The sequence below is a fragment of the Oreochromis aureus genome, linkage group 14, assembly GCF_013358895.1.
Source record: "Oreochromis aureus strain Israel breed Guangdong linkage group 14, ZZ_aureus, whole genome shotgun sequence".
Lineage (NCBI taxonomy): Eukaryota > Metazoa > Chordata > Actinopteri > Cichliformes > Cichlidae > Oreochromis > Oreochromis aureus.
The window spans coordinates 17,290,553-17,309,917 of NC_052955.1; the positions used below are offsets into that span (position 1 = coordinate 17,290,553).

The 19,365-nt window shown below is 45.0% G+C and overlaps 1 protein-coding gene across 3 annotated transcripts in view; it reads left to right on the forward strand.

Moving 5' to 3' along the window:
- cux1b (cut-like homeobox 1b) overlaps nt 1-19,365 on the forward strand; it is a 62,442-nt gene that overhangs the window by 31,939 nt on the left and 11,138 nt on the right. The window contains exons 7-21 of one of the 3 annotated variants that reach the window (XM_031743975.2): nt 1,676-1,752; nt 2,674-2,740; nt 7,272-7,320; nt 9,659-9,763; nt 10,929-11,117; nt 11,351-11,409; nt 11,695-11,737; nt 11,908-12,004; nt 13,321-14,130; nt 14,823-14,906; nt 15,396-15,497; nt 15,606-16,159; nt 16,252-16,393; nt 17,094-17,381; nt 17,482-17,670. In XM_031743975.2, the coding sequence (XP_031599835.1) occupies nt 1,676-1,752; nt 2,674-2,740; nt 7,272-7,320; nt 9,659-9,763; nt 10,929-11,117; nt 11,351-11,409; nt 11,695-11,737; nt 11,908-12,004; nt 13,321-14,130; nt 14,823-14,906; nt 15,396-15,497; nt 15,606-16,159; nt 16,252-16,393; nt 17,094-17,381; nt 17,482-17,670 (2,855 nt within the window). The remainder of the gene's footprint in view (nt 1-1,675; nt 1,753-2,673; nt 2,741-7,271; nt 7,321-9,658; nt 9,764-10,928; nt 11,118-11,350; nt 11,410-11,694; nt 11,738-11,907; nt 12,005-13,320; nt 14,131-14,822; nt 14,907-15,395; nt 15,498-15,605; nt 16,160-16,251; nt 16,394-17,093; nt 17,382-17,481; nt 17,671-19,365) is intronic. The other 2 variants (XM_031743976.2, XM_031743977.2) reach the window with 2 other exon arrangements.

A 19,365-nucleotide genomic window follows, 5' to 3' on the forward strand; every position in this document is an offset into this window, starting at 1 on the left:
TGCCACGGGCCTCTGCTGTGCCTGGAAATGTACAATAAGCAGAGAGCCCTACCAAATGCCTTTGATGACAAAAATATGCTTAGCTGATAAAGACTACTTTATTTCAATACAATGGGGTTTTTTTGGTAAAGTGTGGCATGTTAAAGTGTGTAATTTTCAGGTGTACAGGAAGACGGGGGCAGTAATAAGCTCAAAAAATGCTTCCGGATGCTTTAGGGACATTAAAAAAACCGCTTAGTGAGGCTAAAATGCTTTAATACTGCCATTTTCCAGAAAAGGGCCAATTTGGCCTAAAATAATGGACTTGAGGCAGGAATATTGTTTCACGTAACAACTAACTCGGGCTCCTTTGCTTCTACATTGGATCCCAAAAAACAGTAACCAGTTTAAGTTATCTTGTGATCCCATATTAACTTGGATAATGTGTGCTCTTATTTTGAAGTAATCAAATCAAATAAAAAAGAAATGTGGAGACATCTGAGTGATGAGGCTTCATGTGATTAGCCGCTGCAGCCTCGGGGCTTAAAGACGCAGCATATTTTCACTGAGGGAGAACAAGAGCTAAAAACGCTCTGATGGATGCGTCAGACCTGAACGTTTTTATCAGCAATGAAATGAAAGTTTGAGACCGACAGAATTAACAGATTAAATTCAGTGTGTCACAAGTGCTCAGCTGCACAGTATGGAGTTCCTCTTCAAGCATGTTAATATGCAGTTTTACTACTAAATCGCACTCTCACCATGCAGATTTAGTAATGATATACTGACTCCAAACAGTCTCCGCTGTAATTCTAAGCGAATGAGACCCGATGCGCCGAACGCTATGGATTTTCTACAAGCTACAAGCTGCTTGCAGTCTTTAAAACACCATCCCTCTGATGAAAGTCCTCATTTCAAGTTGATGTATACAGTTTACTAATATGAAATGGACTTTACAAAGCACATGTTTTCCTCCTGTCAGTCATCTCGTTTGTTTGACGAAGCTGTATTAAAGCTCACTGTCCCTTTCAGACGTACAGTAGAAGATCAATTGTCCAACTGTATTTCCTGTACGTCAGTGTTTTATAGGCCCCTTCCTGTCTGCAGTGAGCTGACTTCCTGTGTCTGAGAGAGAAGGAGGGGGAGAGTAAATGGATGGCACCTCCGATGCATTTCATCCTGCAAGGAGTGAGCGAAGGGTAGAGAGAGTGAGGGAGATGAAAGGATGAAGTAGAGGGCAGAAAAATAGAGATGACAGGAGAGACAGATTGGCGGGGAAGGGGGGCATCAAAGAGTGCCATAAAGACCATCTTTGTGCTAGATTATTGATGTTTTTACACGCAGTGGCAATTTCTCAGCAGAGCCCAACTTTTTATATGCTAAGAATGAATCTATTTTATCCTTGTGGTTTCTGTCGCCCCCTCCCCCCTCTCTCTTACCCAAGCCTTGCGCACTCTCTCTCTCTCTCTCTCTCTCTCCCCCCTGGGTGCAGTGTGCCCCAGTGGCCAGACATTCCTGCCTAATAGGGCTGCTTAATGAGGAGTGGGTTGTGTTGGGAGGATTTTAGTGGGGAAAACACTTCAGAAATGGTGGGAAAATAGAGAATAGTGGCAGTTGCCACAAAGTGTGAGCTCAGAATTTACTGACTCAGTATCTCTTGACTGACTGTGACTTTCTGCTACCTGGTCTCTTGTAGGAAACTCCAGGAGAGCCAGGACTCCATGTCCTCAAGGTTGGAGGAGGCCGAACAGAAAGCCCGGTCCCTACAGACAGGTACCAGCCTACGTAGCCTGTACACACCTGGGGATTGTTTACCCACCTTTAGATAAAGTGCCCTTATCGCTGAAAGTGTAGTTGGGCTGGCTATTAAGCCTTTGAAAACTTTTTCAAATCCTAAAGGGGACTTATTATATTAATCTCCAGTTCCATATTTTTATCCCTGTACTTTTGTAGAGTAGCTTTGTATGATTTAAAAGTTCAGCGTCATCTTTGTTTACCTTAAACCCATGAAGCCCTGTATTCTGCTGTCCTGAAACAAGCTGTTTTAGCTCCCTTCCACCTCCCTTTAATCCAGCTTTCTTCAGACTGACAAACTGAAGGGTTGAAACATCAAGTGGGTGGAGCGTCTGTGCTCCCAGGCAAAACTGAGATGACCATATAAGGATATCCCCTCTCAGTGATATCACGCAGATCCTAAAGTAGAAAAAAAACATATTTAACCGGAGCTTTGGGCTCATAGGGGTTACATCCACATACGCTGACCGTATTACTTAAAACTTGTCATTTGTAATGTGATCATCCACCTCTGTGTGACAGAAAAAAGGAAAGAATAATAGATTCCCTCTATTCCTCTCTATTTCTCAATAAATGTTCACCCATTGTGAAAATGAGTTTAAAAAAAAACAGCTGCTGGTGATCATTATGTTTAACACTCATAGTTAATCTGACACATCTGGACTAGGTGTCTGCGCGAGGCCTGGAGATCTAAGAAAATAACTTCTCAGCTGTCATCAGTGAGAAACAGAAATGCCAAAGTTTCTCGTGTGAAATAAGACTTTAGTAGTAAGAAGCTGTCAAAGATAATGTTTACATGTTTTAATGCTCTTTTAAAAAGTGTCGCTCATGCCTGGATCTGCTTCTTCAGCTCACTTTGCACCAGGAAAACCCTTAACTGACTCTCACCGTCTTTTGCAGCACTTGAAACAACTCAGGCCGAGCTCTTTGATTTGAAGACAAAGTATGACGAGGAATCCACAGCAAAGTACGTGCCTCACTGATCTATGTGTGTTTGCGGGTGACTTCTCCCCTCTGGCTCCTCCATACTCTCCTCCTGACATAATCATCCTGTTTAGTGAATCTCCTTGCATGGAAACTCCCCCTTCTCTCCCTAACAGCTGGATTTTCTCCCACAACAGCCAGCAGCCTCCAAATCCCGGCATTACCCATGCACTGTAAATACTGAAAGGGATTGTAATGTATTCTGCAGCCAAACTAAAACATCAAAATAGAGTTTGTTTTGTGCGCGCGCATGTGTGTGTGGTTTTGTTTAATCCATTAAGACCTGATATGTACGTATAAGTCTTATATAGGCGCCTGATGTCTTAATGGGGTAAAGAGCTTTCAGATTTCATCAGAGACTTGATAGAGAGGTGCCAGATTGAAAGCTACATATGTTTTCTAATAGGACCTGTAAGATAAGATGGCTTCAGTCGAGCTTTGGGCATCTATCATTATTGATCTTATAGTAGTGTTGAGGACGAGAACAGAAGCTTTTCCATGTCAGCACTCTGCACTGTGAAGTGGCACTTTATGACATTCACACTCCTCGTTCCCTCTGGGTTAGCAGCAGGACCCAGAATCTCGTGAGCACCTTCGCATACGCAAAGCTGAAAAATTACATTTCAGGGGGAGGGGAAAAAAAAAAAAATCATCCTACCTTGGCTGAAATGTGAGCTGTTTTGGCTAAATCCAGGGACTGATAATAAAATGGTCAAGGGCATCCTGTGTGCACACACAAAGTACGGGAGAGTATCAACTTGGCTTTTAAGGCCACCCCACCACCACCACCATCGCCACCCCGTCCCATTTACCTTGCCCCAAACTCACTGTGCCTCTCCATTAACAGAGTTGTTAAATTGATTGGCTGTTAAAAACAAATCGATCCCTCTTCTGTCTTCCTCACAATTTTTTTTTCTCCCTGTTTTTTCTTTCTTACCTCGCTCGCTCGCACACTTTGTCATTTGTCTCCTGCATTAGGTGTTTTTTTTTTTGAGTGTGAGAGGAAAGACCACAGGAAGATATTTCACACAGTGTAATGGCACTAATCAATATGCTTCATAGTCTATCAGAAGGCCCTCCCTGCTTTTCCTCTCTTTCCCCCCGTCCCCTTTCCTGCACTTCTTCTTTTTTTTTCTTCCTACATTTCTTTACGCTTTCTTTTGGCGCCCTTGTCTCTTCGTTTTATGTCAGAAGAAAACACTTTTTGAAAAGACACTTATAGTAGGTCCCATTTGCTTACAGAAGCTAATAAACACATGCCCACCCACATACACACACACACACACACACACACACACACACACACACACACACACACACACACACACACACACACACACACACACACGTACAAGTATACACTCACTCATTCGCTCACTCACTCGTGAGCCCGAGGCAGTCAGGGTCCTTGACTATGTGGCGTGCTGTGATCTGAAATTTTAATGCAACGCTTTAAAGCACACACAAACCCTCTCTAACCCTGCACCCTCCCAGTCCTTGGAGTCCTTCCCCCGTTTACTGCTTGGCTGAGCAAATCGCCAGTGTTTGGCTGAACACAACTTTTAACCCTTTAACTGCATACATTTTGGCACTGCGAAACACAAACGCATACATACATATCATGCGCTTCTCTCCTCACAAGTGCGCAGACACGTGCGGGTACACACACACAAACGTGCACACACGCACACACTCGCTCTAAACTTTTCACTAAGGAGGACATTGCGTGACAAATCCCCCCCCATCCTCTCGCTGCATTTGGGTAATCTGCCTTTTAAAATAAGCACTAACACACTCTCACAAACACCCGTGGACGTACACAAACACACTCCCTGAGAATTTGGTCGATGTTTGCAGCGCCCGGAGAGTCTCAGCTTCATCGGGAGGCGGGCCTGCAGATGTAGCGTAGCCCCCCCCCCCTTCTCTGTGTCGACGCTGTGAGGGTCTGGCTTGGCCGCATTTTACCCGTTTAGTCCCTGTTAAAGATTAATGATATATTGATCTCCAGCCCCACAGGATGCTTTGTGTGTGTGTGTGTGTGTGTGTGTGTGTGTGTGTGTGTGTGTGTGAGCTGAGTGCGTGGAGGCTCCTCTGTATGTTTGCGTATAGCTTTATCTGCATGCAGGAGACTTTGATAACATTTCGGTTAAAATCTGTTTAATTGCCAATAATTAGGCACTGGTCAATAGGCCTTTCTTTCCGGTGTCCACCCCAAGCACACAACAACACAAAATGGCGCACAACATACACACAGACACGGTCTCACAGCTAGCTTCTTTTTAAGCCTCCTTGAAATCCCCAAGGTAACACGCTGTGAAAACGCAATGTGGAGAAAGCCAAGGAAAGAAAAGGAATGGAGTGATGAAAGCTGGAGGGCAAAAAGCGAGCCAGGGGCCGGAGGCTTCAGCGAGGAAGAGGGGATAAGAGTGCGATAGAGGAGGGAAATGAAAATCTAAATCAGGGGAATATCCTGCTGGCACCGAGGACAGAGGCCGAGGAAGAGAGGGCGAAAGATGAGAGAGGGGAGGTGGAAGGAAGAAAAAGATGAAAGGAGGGGGTGAAAAAAGTGGAGGGCGATGGGAAGGGAACGGTTGAGGGGGAAAGGATGGAGGCAGGCAGAGGGTGGAAAAGAAAAGGAGCGCTTGAGTGAGGTGCAAGAGAGAGAAGATGATAAGAGATGAAAAGGCCTGTCTGAGATGGAGGAAGTACAGTAGGGCCTCAGAGGCTCTGGGCTTGTTTCAGAAGTCCTATAGTACTCACTGATGTCACTGGGTGCACCCATTGGCTTTCATGGTACAAAAGAGTGTGTGTAAGTGTGTTTGAGTGTGCGCTGATTGTGTGCGTTTAACAGTTCGGCTGTGTATCTACTCTATAGCTCCTCCCTGTGGCTGCTGTATGGTGTTTTATAGATAAGTTTGGGTGCTATAAAATCAGACTTTATCATCACGAAGGACCCACCCCCCCTTTTACTCTCCAGTGTTTGATGAAGTCATTCCAGCGGGTGCATTGGCGGGCCACGGACAGTTCCTGCCCTGCCCAGCGACTGACTGACTGTATCAGGATATGCAGAAAATCCCTTCCCTGTGATCTGCTTTGGCCCTCAGCCTCTAGCTTTGCCTTTATAATTCCCAAATACAGCCAAATCCAAAGGTTATTTAAGAAGACTTTGTGCATCTGTACTTTGATTAAATGATCACATTTGGAGCAGGAGCGGTGGTGTATTTGGGTTGCATTACTACCCATAAACGCTCTCCATTACAAGCTTTTCTAGCTTGTTGGCTCTCTGACCTTAACATTTGTGTGCGCGGGTGCGCGATTTGAGTGCGCTTGCGGGTCCCGCACACTATAGCTTAAGACGGGATAAAAGCTGTTGAGGTAGTGTACTATTATGTTGCTTAAATACATACTAGATCCTTTTAACTGTTAGGGAAAGAATAAAAGCGGAGAGTGAAAAAGCTCTCCCACCCACATCTGATTCTTTTTGCTGCATTGCCTGTGGCACAATGTTGACCTAATATCAACTGTGTCTGTTTTGTTAAACACATTCAAATCAGTAGTACTCAAGCCTATGGGACATAACACTGTTTCTCATACTGTGACACACAAATACAAAAGCTGCGTGGGCTATTGGGTTCACTATCAAAAGATTGCAATAAAATCAAAAGGTCTTAATGGACGCGCAGTGCACATATGCGCCTCACGTCTTTCCACTCAGTGCCACTCGCGTATTCTTATCAGCGAGGAATGTCTTAAATAAACACGCACGCATTTATGCCGTGTCTTTGCATTGCGTTACAGACCATCGGTGAGGTCAGTATTTCCAAAGCCTCCTCGTGCTGGGAAACGTATTCATGCACGCTGAAAACTCAAAAACAGAAAGGGTATTAAGGCAGTTGTAGTTTAACTCGAAAGTTAAAGCCGTCGTTACGAAATATTAACATTGGTTGCGCTTCTGCATTCTTCAGTTCCCTCTCATTGTTCACAGAAAAGTGCCAGGTATCCGCGTCTCTCACGATAGAGGGATTATTTCAAATATTTTTCCCAAAGTCCAATGAGAGGTGGTATTACGGGGATGTATTCTTGCTGTTTGACCTCTAGCAAGTGAGAGGTGAACCATGGCCTCCATCCAGACCATTAGTCAGACACAATCACACAGCTTCATAGCAGATTAGTCTGCTGTATTAGGACTTAGAGCTCTATTAATGTAATCCCTCTGTTTTAGTGTGGCCTGGGTTTAGGGGCTTACATGTGCACACCCACACTCATAGACACACACACATTTAAATACATGTATGCGCGCACACATACAAGCTGTTTGGGTTATGGAGTTCACAATCAATGGATTAAGGTGAAATTTAGACAGTAGCTTAATGGACACAGGACCGGGATGCTCTAAATGTGTGCACCTCTCTTTCTGGGAGTCGTCATCATTCATTTATCCATATTTGTTTTTGTTTTTTAATATCCTCTGTGCATTTATCTGAAGTAACAATAAATGTTTTTCTGTCTCTTAGGGCCGATGAGATTGAGATCTTGATGACAGACCTGGAAAGAGCCAATCAGGTAGCCTGCTCGGTTTAATACTGAATAGTATTGTTTTTTTTGTTCAAGTGCAACACTGTCCAAGTTGTCTTCACAAGTTTCATTGTTAAATTGTAGACAAAACAAATGCTGGCTGAAATTGTTGTGGAGGCAAACATGAGGTAAACCGATTTAAAACAATTTAGTTTAGTGATATTTTATATTTTAGCTTCCTATAAACAAATGTGAGATGACCAAAACCACCAACAAGTTTTTTTTTGTGCTGACTCACATCCACTTTGTGTCATTTTATTTTATTGTGGACCCATTTTGAAAAAAGAAACTTTGTCAACAGAAAAATAGTTGATAGGGACTTTCCATTCTTTAATTGTTTGTCTCTTACTTTGGCTTAGTGTCACTGGTAATGGGGGACGTAAAAGCTGTAAAACCAATGAAAATACAGATAAAAGTTCAAGTGGGCCAGATTGGAGTCTTTGCCCGGCTGATAGTGGTACCCGAGCCTTGTGTTTGACACCCCTGCGCGTTAATTGCAGTGAGGTTTAGCGTTCATTTTAATTGAATTCAATGAATCGCATACAAAGCCCTGCATGGCCAGGCTCCTGCTTTTTATTTTGAGTGTTTTGTGACGACAGTCGATCTCTGATTAACCGTTTACTTTAAATTGAGTCTTTGAGGTTTTGGCTGCTAAACTTTGGATTCCTTATTGTCTCCGACATCCTTCAGAAATCTGTGGTTTGTTTTAAATGTCTGCTAAATGGGTTAACTTTTTCTTAAATACTCGCGCTTTACTTTACGATATTGGTCACACCATTGTTTTTATGTTGGTGTGTTTAAGACCATATGCTTGAATGTGTGTAAGTCGGGGGCATTGAAACATATTTAATATGTGGTTTTATCCAATTTGTGAAGCACTTTGCTGTATAAATATTATTTATAATAAGCTATTATAATCAGTACACTCGCACCATGTGCTTTGGTTTGATTAATGTCACAGTGGGCATAATTTTTTGGATATTATTTTGTATTTTAAAGAAACTGTTCTTTAATCTTCATAAAGAGCATGTGGGCCTGTTGCTGAGAGAATCTCAGAAAAGTGGTTTTGGTTCTTTTTTCCTTTTTCTTTTTTTGTGGGTTTGTTGACATGAAAAATAGACCTTAAAAATACCAAAATATTCCTGTCTATTGAGAATCCATGAGATGTGGCTTGCTTATCACTGCGAGGGTTGCTGTTTCTTTTGCTTGTTTATTACACACCTACTAAACCCATCCAGCTGAAATAAGCCCCCCGGTCTGCCCTCTGCCCTCGTGTTGTAAATATTCCTGTGGTATCTGTTAATGTCATTGTTGTTAACTTTCATTATTAGCCCAAGAGTATGATTTGTGGTTAAAGGGGTAGCATAGGCATGTAATGTTAATATTAGCCTAAAGGTTAACACTCCGACTATAATGCCGCACACACAAACACACACTCTATTCACACTTCTGATTTGAGGTTTACAGAGGATGACAGCATGGCCTCCAGCTCAGTCACAGACTTTTTATATGCTTTTATAAGAAGAAAATGGAAAACAGGATTTTCTTTTGCAACTAGCAGTCCAACTCCCACCCAGTCAATAACAGCTCTCAATATGGTTGCAATTAGGAACACTGTGGAATCGGCTCCCTGTAACTCCTAATGATGGCAAGTTGGCCGGTGTTGTAGATGATTCCCTACTGGAGCACGGCACTTTAGCAGTAAACACCAGGCAGCGGGTGTCATCTCAATGCTCAGGAATAACTTGAAATTTTTAATTAAGGAAATGTTCGCTCTTGGTTGTCATTCTAAATTTGTACATCGCATTTCCAGCCCCCTCCACTTTGAAGTATATCATTGTTTACGCTGAAAGGGGCTGACTCGCTTTCCAAATAAAAAGTGCAGTTGACTGATAGAAGATTGTGCACTGAAAAACTTGTTCAGTTTGATTGCTAGTGTTGTGCATTCAGTATTGTACTCCTCTCCTTCACAGGCGTCTTTGCTGTCAATGAGCAGCGGTCACCGATTTGACAGATTTTAAACAGAGTAAAAGGGGAGGGGTTTTGCATATGAACAAAAACTTTTATTCCCGCTTTCTTGGGCTCACTATTCCCATTTTGTCTGTCTCGAAGGATGTGTTAAATAGCTCTTTAATTTTTTCTCCAGGGCTAGTGGAAAAAATGAGACAGGTTGAGTAGGGAAAATGGGAAAGCGTGTACATTAAAATTAACACTGAACTAACACAGAACTGATCTGTGTTAAACTTTAGATTAATAGTGTTTTAACTGCAGGAACCTGCGACACAGGATTTTCCTTGAACATTTCTCCTTTTCTTTTTCTTTCCAGCGAGCAGAAGCAGCTCAGAGAGAGGCAGAGTCACTCAGAGAGCAGCTGTCCTTGAGCAGCCAATCCCAGCAGCTCAGCAGCCCGGCCAAGGCTGACCCAAACACGGTAACACGTTTCACTCATCCACTGGATTGATAGGCTAAAGATCAGCTTGGCCTTTTTATGCTACACTGACAGACTGATTAATGGCTCAGTCACACTAGAGTAAAAATAGGGTGGCAACCTCTTTGCCACTAGGAAAAATAGGTGGTTGCTCAGTGATTTCAGTAAATCTTTTGCAAGTCGTTGCTGGAACAAACTGATCATCCAAAAGGCTGAGCATGCAACACCATCAACCTTTAGCAGACCACTTTTGATCACAAGGCGACTGCACAGATCCCCTTGTGGGAGGCAGCCTGTCTCCAAACATGCACAGTCCAGCTCGGACCGACTGCCATCACTCTGACAGATTGGTGAAGGTTTGCAAATAATTGCCATTTAATTTTTAAACACAGACAGATTGATTGCAATGTGTTGGCAGTCTGAGCGAGCGTGTGCTGATAAACGCAACTCATCAGCGGCCCGTCTCTTTGCAGTTGGGAGCTTGGCTCAAATTGTTGCCTGCTTCTGGTTATATTTCTGCATAAAAATTAGGTTGCGCACATCATTTTGCAGTTAAATCAGTGTCCTGCAGCAACTACATCATTATTTGTGGAGGAATATTTTCATTTCTGTTATAAATCCATGAGGTGAGTTTTGTTGTATGTAGATGCCAATAGATTTGCCACAGTTGATCACCATTTTATCACAAACAGATTTATTGTAATTGCCAAATCGACCCATTCAGTTACACACTGATCACAGCAAGACTCAGTCTTTTTGCCTTTTTATCACCATCTTAATGCAAAGTTGCTTTGAAGATGGCAACTGACTGCGAGTAGTGGCAGACCTGGTCTCCGTCTTTGAAGCAACCATTTCAAAGGCAGCGAGATTGCTAGTTCACTGCATTTGGTCACAGTAATTATTGTCGTGTAGTGCCGCTGTGCAGCTCAGCAGGCAGTAATTATCTGTTCCGCCAAAGTTATCTACTTTCCTTTGGTATGAGGTGATTGTGATTGATTGCATCATCTCTATTAATCTGAAGAAGTAAGCCTTTTGACAAGATAATCAATATTGATCAGCTTTGTTTGACACAAAACATCCACTGATGAAATTATTAATTTGATAGAACTTGAGACTACATGTGGCTGGAATCTTACTCGATTAAACTGCCTAACTTGTTGGACTTCAGGAACAGTCGGAAGAGGTGGCGTCCCATTCAAATCTGGAGGCGGAGCTCAGGGCCAAAGAAAGGGAGACTGCCCAGCTGGTGGAAGATGTGCAGAGACTGCAGGCCAGCCTGACCAAACTCCGAGAGACCACCAGCTCTCAGATCTCACAGCTGGAACAGCAGCTTAACAGCAAATCCGAAGTTCTGAAGGTACCAACACAACACACATCTGATTTTGGTTGGAAGCCACTTTAACTTTTCATTTATAATAGTAATACTTACATAGCTTGTCTTTTTCCCATTTGCTTAACCCTATTCACCAGTTTACACTCTTCGTTGTGTAGAGTTAAGTAAATAATAGAAACACAGGATCTACTGAGGTCCAAGGGTTGATTTGTATTATTGTTTTAATTGTCTCGATGTTGCATCTTTGTAACTTGTAGGAACTGGAGGAGAAGCTGCAGAAGCAAGCTGACTATGAGGAGGTGAAGAAGGAGTTGAGGTGAGGAGTGAACACAGGCATTTGTGTGTCCTGTACAGATCTGTTTATCGCACGTGTCTGATGTCTTTAGACACGTGCAGTAGACAGAAAATGTGTCTCTTCATTTAATGTGGGTAACTCAATTGGGTGCCCTTACGTAGGCGAAGCCTTTGTGTTTGTAGTTTTGTATCGTCAGTCTCGCTCTTTGTCATTAAAAAGAAAGACATAGAAAAGTTGGCATGCTGTGTGTTTGTGTATATTTGCTAGTTTTCTCATGCTTGCTTTTTTTCCTCCCTCCTTTCTCAGTATCCTCAAGGCTATGGAGTTTGGAGCATCCGACTCTGTGCAGGTAAGACTAAGCAGCAGACTGTAGACCTTAGGTTGCAGCCACTAAGTTATTGACAAAGCAAAAATTGCACAACTAGATCAGTAAACATGACCATCTGAGAGGAGAGGCTGCAGAAAAGCTGTGTCAAAAGCTTTAATTTCCCCCTCTGTTCCTGATCTCCTTTCTGCCAGGACTCATCCAAACCCCTGGAGGTGCTGTTACTGGAGAGGAACCGAAGTCTTCAATCGGAGAGCGCCGCTTTGCGCATCGCCAACACCGAGCTGAGCGGTAAGTCTTGTGTTGCTGTAAGGATCGGGTTCATCGACACCGGACAAACTGCTTTCACAAAACAAAACAAAAAAAACCGAGAGAAGGTCAAGGGAGATTATGAGGCTTTAGCTGCAGTTCAAGTCGTCAGGGAAGTGCATACAAGCTTGTGTGCATATAGATTGTCTTTCTCTGAGAATACTTATCTCATAATGTTTGCGGAATTATTTGCACCACAGCAACCCACATGTACAGGTTCATTGGTTGAAAAAAAAATAAATGTAAAAGTCATGCAAAACTTTCTCATGGTTTGGAAATGTTGCTGCTGTAGTCCCGCTCTTCACGGAAGGGAGGAAAAGGCATCTTTGGTGTTTTGTAAATACCCCAGCAGGAGGTCAACCTGAACGGTAACGGAGCCGCATTACACAAGAACGAGGACGACGTGCAATGCCCCCGACATTAGGACTCTTGCCCTCTGCAACAGTGTTTATGGGTTTGAAATGTCATGGCTTTAGGCATGAATAGCTGAATAGCTTTGAATTGATTAACATTCACAGTGAGAGGAGCGTACTGTCTTACTCAATCATGTTAAGTCTCAATGGTTATGCATTAGAATAATATTTCTCCCAGCGATTATTATCAAGATGGGTTCTAGTAGTTACAAGACTGAGAAAATATATTTTTTGTCTGTATTTGTTCTGGTGAATATAAAAATGTATTCAGTAGAACTCTTTAGGAAACAAGCAGCCGAGGGCCTTTGTTTTGAGTCAGCAGAGCTGTGCAGTCTGTCTTTTGGTGACAGGCGTCTTTTTTCTGTTAAGCCAAACTAATTTCAGAAGTTTTTTTTATTTATTTATTTTTTTTCACCTGGATGTATTTTTCTGGACTAAAAACTATGTTACTGCACCTACAATGGAATAAATCGGTGTGTAAGAACACACTGCAGCAGCATGGAAGAGGACTTGGTGTATTGGCTATCTAAGGACATCATCTTGCTCTGTCCAGTTACTTCTGCTTTGCCTGCAACAGAGAGAGAGGGAAAAAGAGACTGAGCCCTGGGCCAAGCTAATCTGCCTAAGTGGCACAGTGTCAATTGTTTTGTTTGTCCTTTTTTTTTTCCCTCCAGGCTGTGGCTTACAAGAAAGGTTGAAATCACAAATGCATGGGCACTTGCCTGGGGGGGTTGGCAAAAAAGGAAAACAGAGTTCACTAATTTGAAAAAGACTTGATTAAGATAACTTTCAACATTTGTTATTTTATTTTTTTCTCTCTCGTTTTGGAACCCCTTTTTTGTTGACTCCCCCCATAATGCATGGTGTGTCTGACCTTTCTTGTAGGGTCAGCCGGGCGAAAAGGGACAGAAGAGTCCACAACGAAGGAGGAGACCGCGCCAAGCGACCCCTCTTCCTCACCCCCTCCTCCCCCTCCCTCTCTTCCGTCCTCCTCACAGCTCCCCCTGTCTCGCACTCACACGGACCCCCTCAACACTGCCACGACCACCAGCAGCAGCAGCAGCAGTGAAACGCTCCCTTTCGCTCCTACGGGCATTGGACAGGACTTCTACTCCCCCGTCTTCCCTCTGGTGGGTGGTAAGATGGCTTTGAACTCCTTGATTCAGCGGCAGCTGCTCCAGACCTTCTACTCAAAAGCCTTGCAGGAGTCCTCTGGAATCCCCAGTGGGGCTCTACTGTTCACCCCCTTCACGCCAACCCTCAGCTCCATCCCTACCTCCACCCCTGGCTCAGGGTCTGCTGCCATCCCTCTGGCAGCCAGCAGCCCCCAGCCACCTCCAGCCAGCCCTGACATGGCTCCTGTTAACGGGAGCAGTACAGCTGGCAGCGCCCCCTCCCCATCACCAAGCCACTCTGATGCTAATACAGGAAGTGTTTTGGACGGGGAGGACATGGACACAGCGGAGATTGCTCGGCAAGTGAAAGAGCAGCTGATCAAGCACAACATTGGTCAGCGTGTGTTTGGTCATTATGTGCTGGGACTGTCCCAGGGATCAGTCAGCGAGATCCTGGCCAGACCAAAGCCGTGGAACAAGCTAACCATCAGGGGGAAGGAGCCGTTCCACAAGATGAGGCAGTTCCTCGCCGATGAGCAGAACATCCTCGCTCTGCGCAGCATCCAGGGACGGCAGAGAGGTGAGTCTGCGTTCCTGTATTATTGTCTGCGCGTGGGGGAGTGTGTGTGTCTTGCATGTTGTGTGTATGTGTGTAAAGCCCTGCACAGAGCAATTGATTAGCTTGTCAATATGGACTAGCTTTTTTATTTTTCTTTCTCTTTCCTAACTCCCATTCTGTGCCACACCTGTGTTTTTTTTGAATGAGCTCCTAGTCACGCACTGATCCCAAGAGCCTCTCCTAGCTATCGTGGTCAATACAGAAACCTTTCACACATCAATACTATTGATCGGTGGGAACTAGGAGAAAGGCAGGGGTACTGTTAACTACGGGTAGATTCGATTAGCCTGGGCTTGCCTTTCTTAACGCATCAAGACATTGCTGATTGAAGTTGGTCTCAGAGGTACATAAAAAATATAACACAATTTGCCAGCGAGTCATAGATGGTCCATGTTAGTATTCCCATGTTTGAAAGCTGCCACAAGCCCGTCTCTGTGGTGGCTTTAATATTAGTGTTGGAGGTAGAAGTTTGAATCCTACTTCGGCCACAGATGGTTAAGATCAATGCATTTATGGTACTATATAATGTGCATTGGATGGAACAGACACTTATTATGTTTGCAGAGCATTGTAAGGCACCATTTAGTCTAGCTGTAAAAGGAAAAAAACACACAAGTGCTGTAACATAGTGTGTGGTATATTGTTTTTAACAGAGGGCTCAGGCCAGCCCCAGCTTAGCCGAGTGTTTCAGGACGCTCCGAAGCGGAGAACCCTCTCCGATACAGCTTCACACACAGGTCTGTCCCCTTCACACACGGAGATTCTAGCACGTTCTGTCTGTGTGGCATGTTTGTGTTGGGATGTTTCTGTGTTGTGTGTGCCTATGTTGCCATATATTAATTGCGGGCAGGCATACAGATATAAATGTGCCTTGAAGGTAACCGCACAGTTTCAGTGACTTGCGTCAAAGGAAAAGCCAGCATGTGTATTTAGGGATTTTATTGGTAGTTGTTATTCTGCGGGGAGTATTTACTATACGAACCCTGCAGCACGTGTGCATGTGTAAGCTCCAAAGGGACCCGAGAAATTATGACAATCCCTCCAGTGTAGTTGCCTTGAAGCTCAGTGGTGGGAATGTTGTTCTTTGTGCTGTGCTATGGTGTAATTCTTCGACGTTCTCGTAGGTTCCATCAGCGTCTCCTCTTTATCTGTTCTGTTAGTTTTCCGAGCGTTTTAATCTGACGAGGTATTCCGTCTCCTCCCATTCCCTCATCCTCTCTTTGCAGGCAACATCACCGCTCGTGTGCGCACCCCAGAGGCAGGTTCTGATGAAGCTATCAAGTCCATACTGGAGCAGGCCAAAAGAGAGCTGCAGGTGCAGAAAGCTGGTAAGTTGGAGTTATTTATTTAATTTTTTCCCCCCGTCTTCTCCGGGGCATTTACGGTGCCCATGATGGCTGTGTCTGTAATGAAGGCCGTTTTTCTCCTCTCTGTAGACTTGTCTCATGCTCAACCGTCCTATGCAGGACTGAAAGGGGGAGGTGGAGGTGGAATAGGAAGCGGAGGGGGGAGTGGATCAGACGAAGCCATCCGCTCCATCTTAGAACAAGCTCGCAGGGAGATGGAAGCCCAACAGGCCGCACTGGAGCCCATCCTTAAAGCCTCATCTTCCTCTTCGTCATCAGCGTCACTATCACAGAGGGACATCCTGAGCTCATCTCTTACCGCCCCGCTCCCCCCTTACAACCCCCTGGCCCTTTCCCTTAAGAAACCTCCCAGCTCCCTCTTGTCCTCGCCCTCATCCCCGTCTCCAATTCTGGACTTTAGCTCCAGCGTGAAGAGAGAGGGCCGCGGCTCTTCGGGGGTCGACATGTCTGCTGACGGAGCTCTCAGGATGGGTCGGAGCTCAGAGGGACTGTCCCGCTCCGGAAGTGCCGGAGGAGCAGGTTACTGGAGAGAGCAGTGGTGGAGCAACATGCAGACGGATCCACGAAGGACCATGTCCAGCCAGACAGTAGAAGAGAACCACAACCAGGAGGACTCTAAAGAGGTGAGGTTTAGGGGCAGTTCCAGAGTTTTATGGCTTTGTTTCGATTGTCCATTGGTTGCACGTCTGAACTCTTCTCCATCCGCGGGGTTTAGGGTATACTGACCGACAGTCTGTCTCGACACAAACCGTGGAACAAGTTGAACCAGAGGAGCAGAGAGGCGTACCTCCGTATGCAGCCTTGGCTCAACGGAGACCAGGGGCAAAACGCACACATCCAGCAGACTCAGAACCAAGGTAAACAAATCACATGCAAATACACACACCGACACACACCATATATTATGCTGGAACACTACTCTGAAAGCCTGATTAGAGCTAGTGGCTAGTTGTTACTGTCACTCTGTCACTCACCCCACCCGCCCTCCTCCTCCTCATCCCCCTCGTCCTTCTTGCTTCCATCCCACCCACCGTCTCCCCCCCTCCTGCTCACTTCTCCTTCCACCATCCCCCTCTTCCCCCCACATCCCCAGTGCTGTGGCAGTGTCAGCCAGCAAGCTGCTGGTTTGTCATGTCATAGACAAGTTAGTGTTGCAGCGCCAGATGGCAGCTCTGCATGTGTGTGTCTGCGCGCATGTGTGCATGTGCGTACACGCACGTGTGTGTCTCTTTTTCTCTCTGGGGGTGTAAACAGCAGCTAATGTACACTGACAGCTCCTCATGACTGCTCTCTTCCAGCCTGCTGAGCTGCACAGCGGCACTACACAGACAGAAACAGGGAGATGAAGGAATAGGAGGAGGAAGCCAAAAAGGCTTCAAACTGAAAACTTAAGCACCTTTGCTGTTTGTTCAACAGGAGTTAAATTAGTCAATGTAATTTGACTGAAGTCCCTCCTGAACCCAGCAGGGAGAGGAGATGAAACTAGTGTCGCCTCGCGTAGTTACACGTCACCTAACCTGTGCGATCTTTCTCATTCTGTGTGTCGTGCTCGAGCAGAGGGTACTCCCAAGACATCAGCAAGCTGCAGCCCCGCTCCAGAGTCCCCCCTTAGTTCAGCTGAAGAATCTGTCAATGGTCTCGCTGGGGACCCACTTGCGTCACAGTCCTCCAGTCTCAAACCTCCGTCTGAGGATCCTTCAGGTGGGGAGTCTCAGCCGGGCACCCCGCTGCCTCTACCAGGTCACTCGGGTCTGAGCATCCAGGAGATGGTTGCAATGTCTCCTGAGCTTGATACCTATGCCATCACCAAGAAGGTTAAGGAGGTGCTAACCGATAATAACCTGGGTAAGACCTTTTTTTTGTTTGTTTTTTGCTCTTATGCTCAATTGTGGTGTTTTACATTTCTGTGTAGTTTAACTGGTTCCATTTTCTTTCTCCAAACCAGGTCAGCGTCTGTTTGGGGAGACTATCCTGGGTCTGACTCAGGGTTCTGTCTCAGACCTGCTGGCCAGGCCTAAACCCTGGCACAAGCTGAGCCTGAAGGGCAGGGAGCCCTTTGTCCGCATGCAGCTCTGGCTCCAGGACCCGCACAGCGTGGAGAAACTTATGGACATGAAACGCCTGGAGAAGAAAGGTGTGTAACAAAAAGCTCAATGAGTAGAAATAGATGCATACTCTATATACAGCACAGCATGCTGTCAGAAGTAATAATCGAAAGGCTCAGAAAAACGTTCATGTTTTGTGCTTAAGCATGCATTTATTTGAGAAATATGCTCACAAAAAACAAAGCAAAAAAAACAAACAAACATACACACAAACAGCAGCCTTTGAATTACACATGCACATCTGCACACAATATCCTTTGTGCAGGACAGCAGAGCATGTTGTGCAGATCACAGTCATCTTGGTGTGATGTCAGTACCAATCAGGACTGCAGACATCACGTACTGTATTCAATGTGACAGCTAGGCGACTGCCGGGGGCCTGCTTACTCACAGTCATCAGCACTACTCTTCATCATCGTCATGAACATAATAATCATCAGTGTCTATAAGCTCGTATTTTTATCATTTATTAGCCCATTGCCCGCTCCGTCACTCCATCATCCTGCACTCTTTTCTGTCAGGAGGATACGTTTAGGAATCAAGAACCCCCAATAGGCCTGCTTCACAACCCTCCCCCTCCTCCCTCGCTGCCTCACAGTGACCCCGCACTGCCCACTTGAAGCAAACAGGGTATGGATATTTGAACCTGCCAGTGGGCACAGCCATCCAGGATCAGCTTACCCTGCTGATATCACAAACTACACACAAGGGCGAAAAACACAACTGACCTTACGCCTGTGTGGTCGGGGGGTTGGACTGGTGGGGTTGCACTACATTCAGCTTCATGTTAGATTATTGACCAAGAGTAATGCATCCAAATAGCAATGGGCAATAGTTCTGGCTACCAGCAGAGCCCAGAGGAAAGACATGGACCTAGTCCAGAGTTACCACATTTGACCTCTCACCCTTGTGGTGCAAGCCTGCGAGGCGGCGCACAACTTTGAGAGCGCTCTAACCTTGCTCTGAGGGGCTTTTCCCTGCAACACTAATGTATCTGGCAGCATGTATTGGGGTTGGGAAAATGTCAACCTCATACGAAGCTGCCATGAGCTGTTCATTTTCAGTTGCTGGTGCCCCAAGTGAACGGTGCTGCTTGTTTGCTGTAAAATGGAAGAGATGCATTCATTGTTACAACTGGTGAGAAAGACTAGAGCACCACCTAGTGGCTGATTGGGAGACTGGCAGCATTAGTTGTCAGACCTGTTACGTTGTATGAAAACGGAGCAGCTTTATTACTCCAAGTCTTTGTCATCATCCTGCTAATCTGCATTGAAGTTGGCTCAACTGCAGCTGATTCAGAGCTCAGTAATAGGGGTTATTGTCGAGAAGAGAGACTACATCTCCTGCCTCAGTGCTTTTGATGGAAACACGATTACACATTAACAGCAGAAATTCAAAGGCAATCAGTGTTTTCTTATTGAGCGGCGAGACTTGCTGGCAAATCTTTTACCTGTTTATGTTCCAGCTGAAGTCCCACCTCTCTGCTGCTCTGCTCTCTTTATATGTTAATGCAGTACATTTTATATAACTGCATATATGTCATGTGGTACAGCTATTTATGCATTTTTAAATTTAATCCTTCACTTGTATTGAAATGTCTCTGTTATGCACTGTAGTCTGCACCTGTGGTTTTTACTAGTGTTGCCAGCTTTATCATTGAAACTCACATTCATTTGTAGATTTATTAATGTATTCACTGGATGACCCATTTCTCCCTCTTTCCC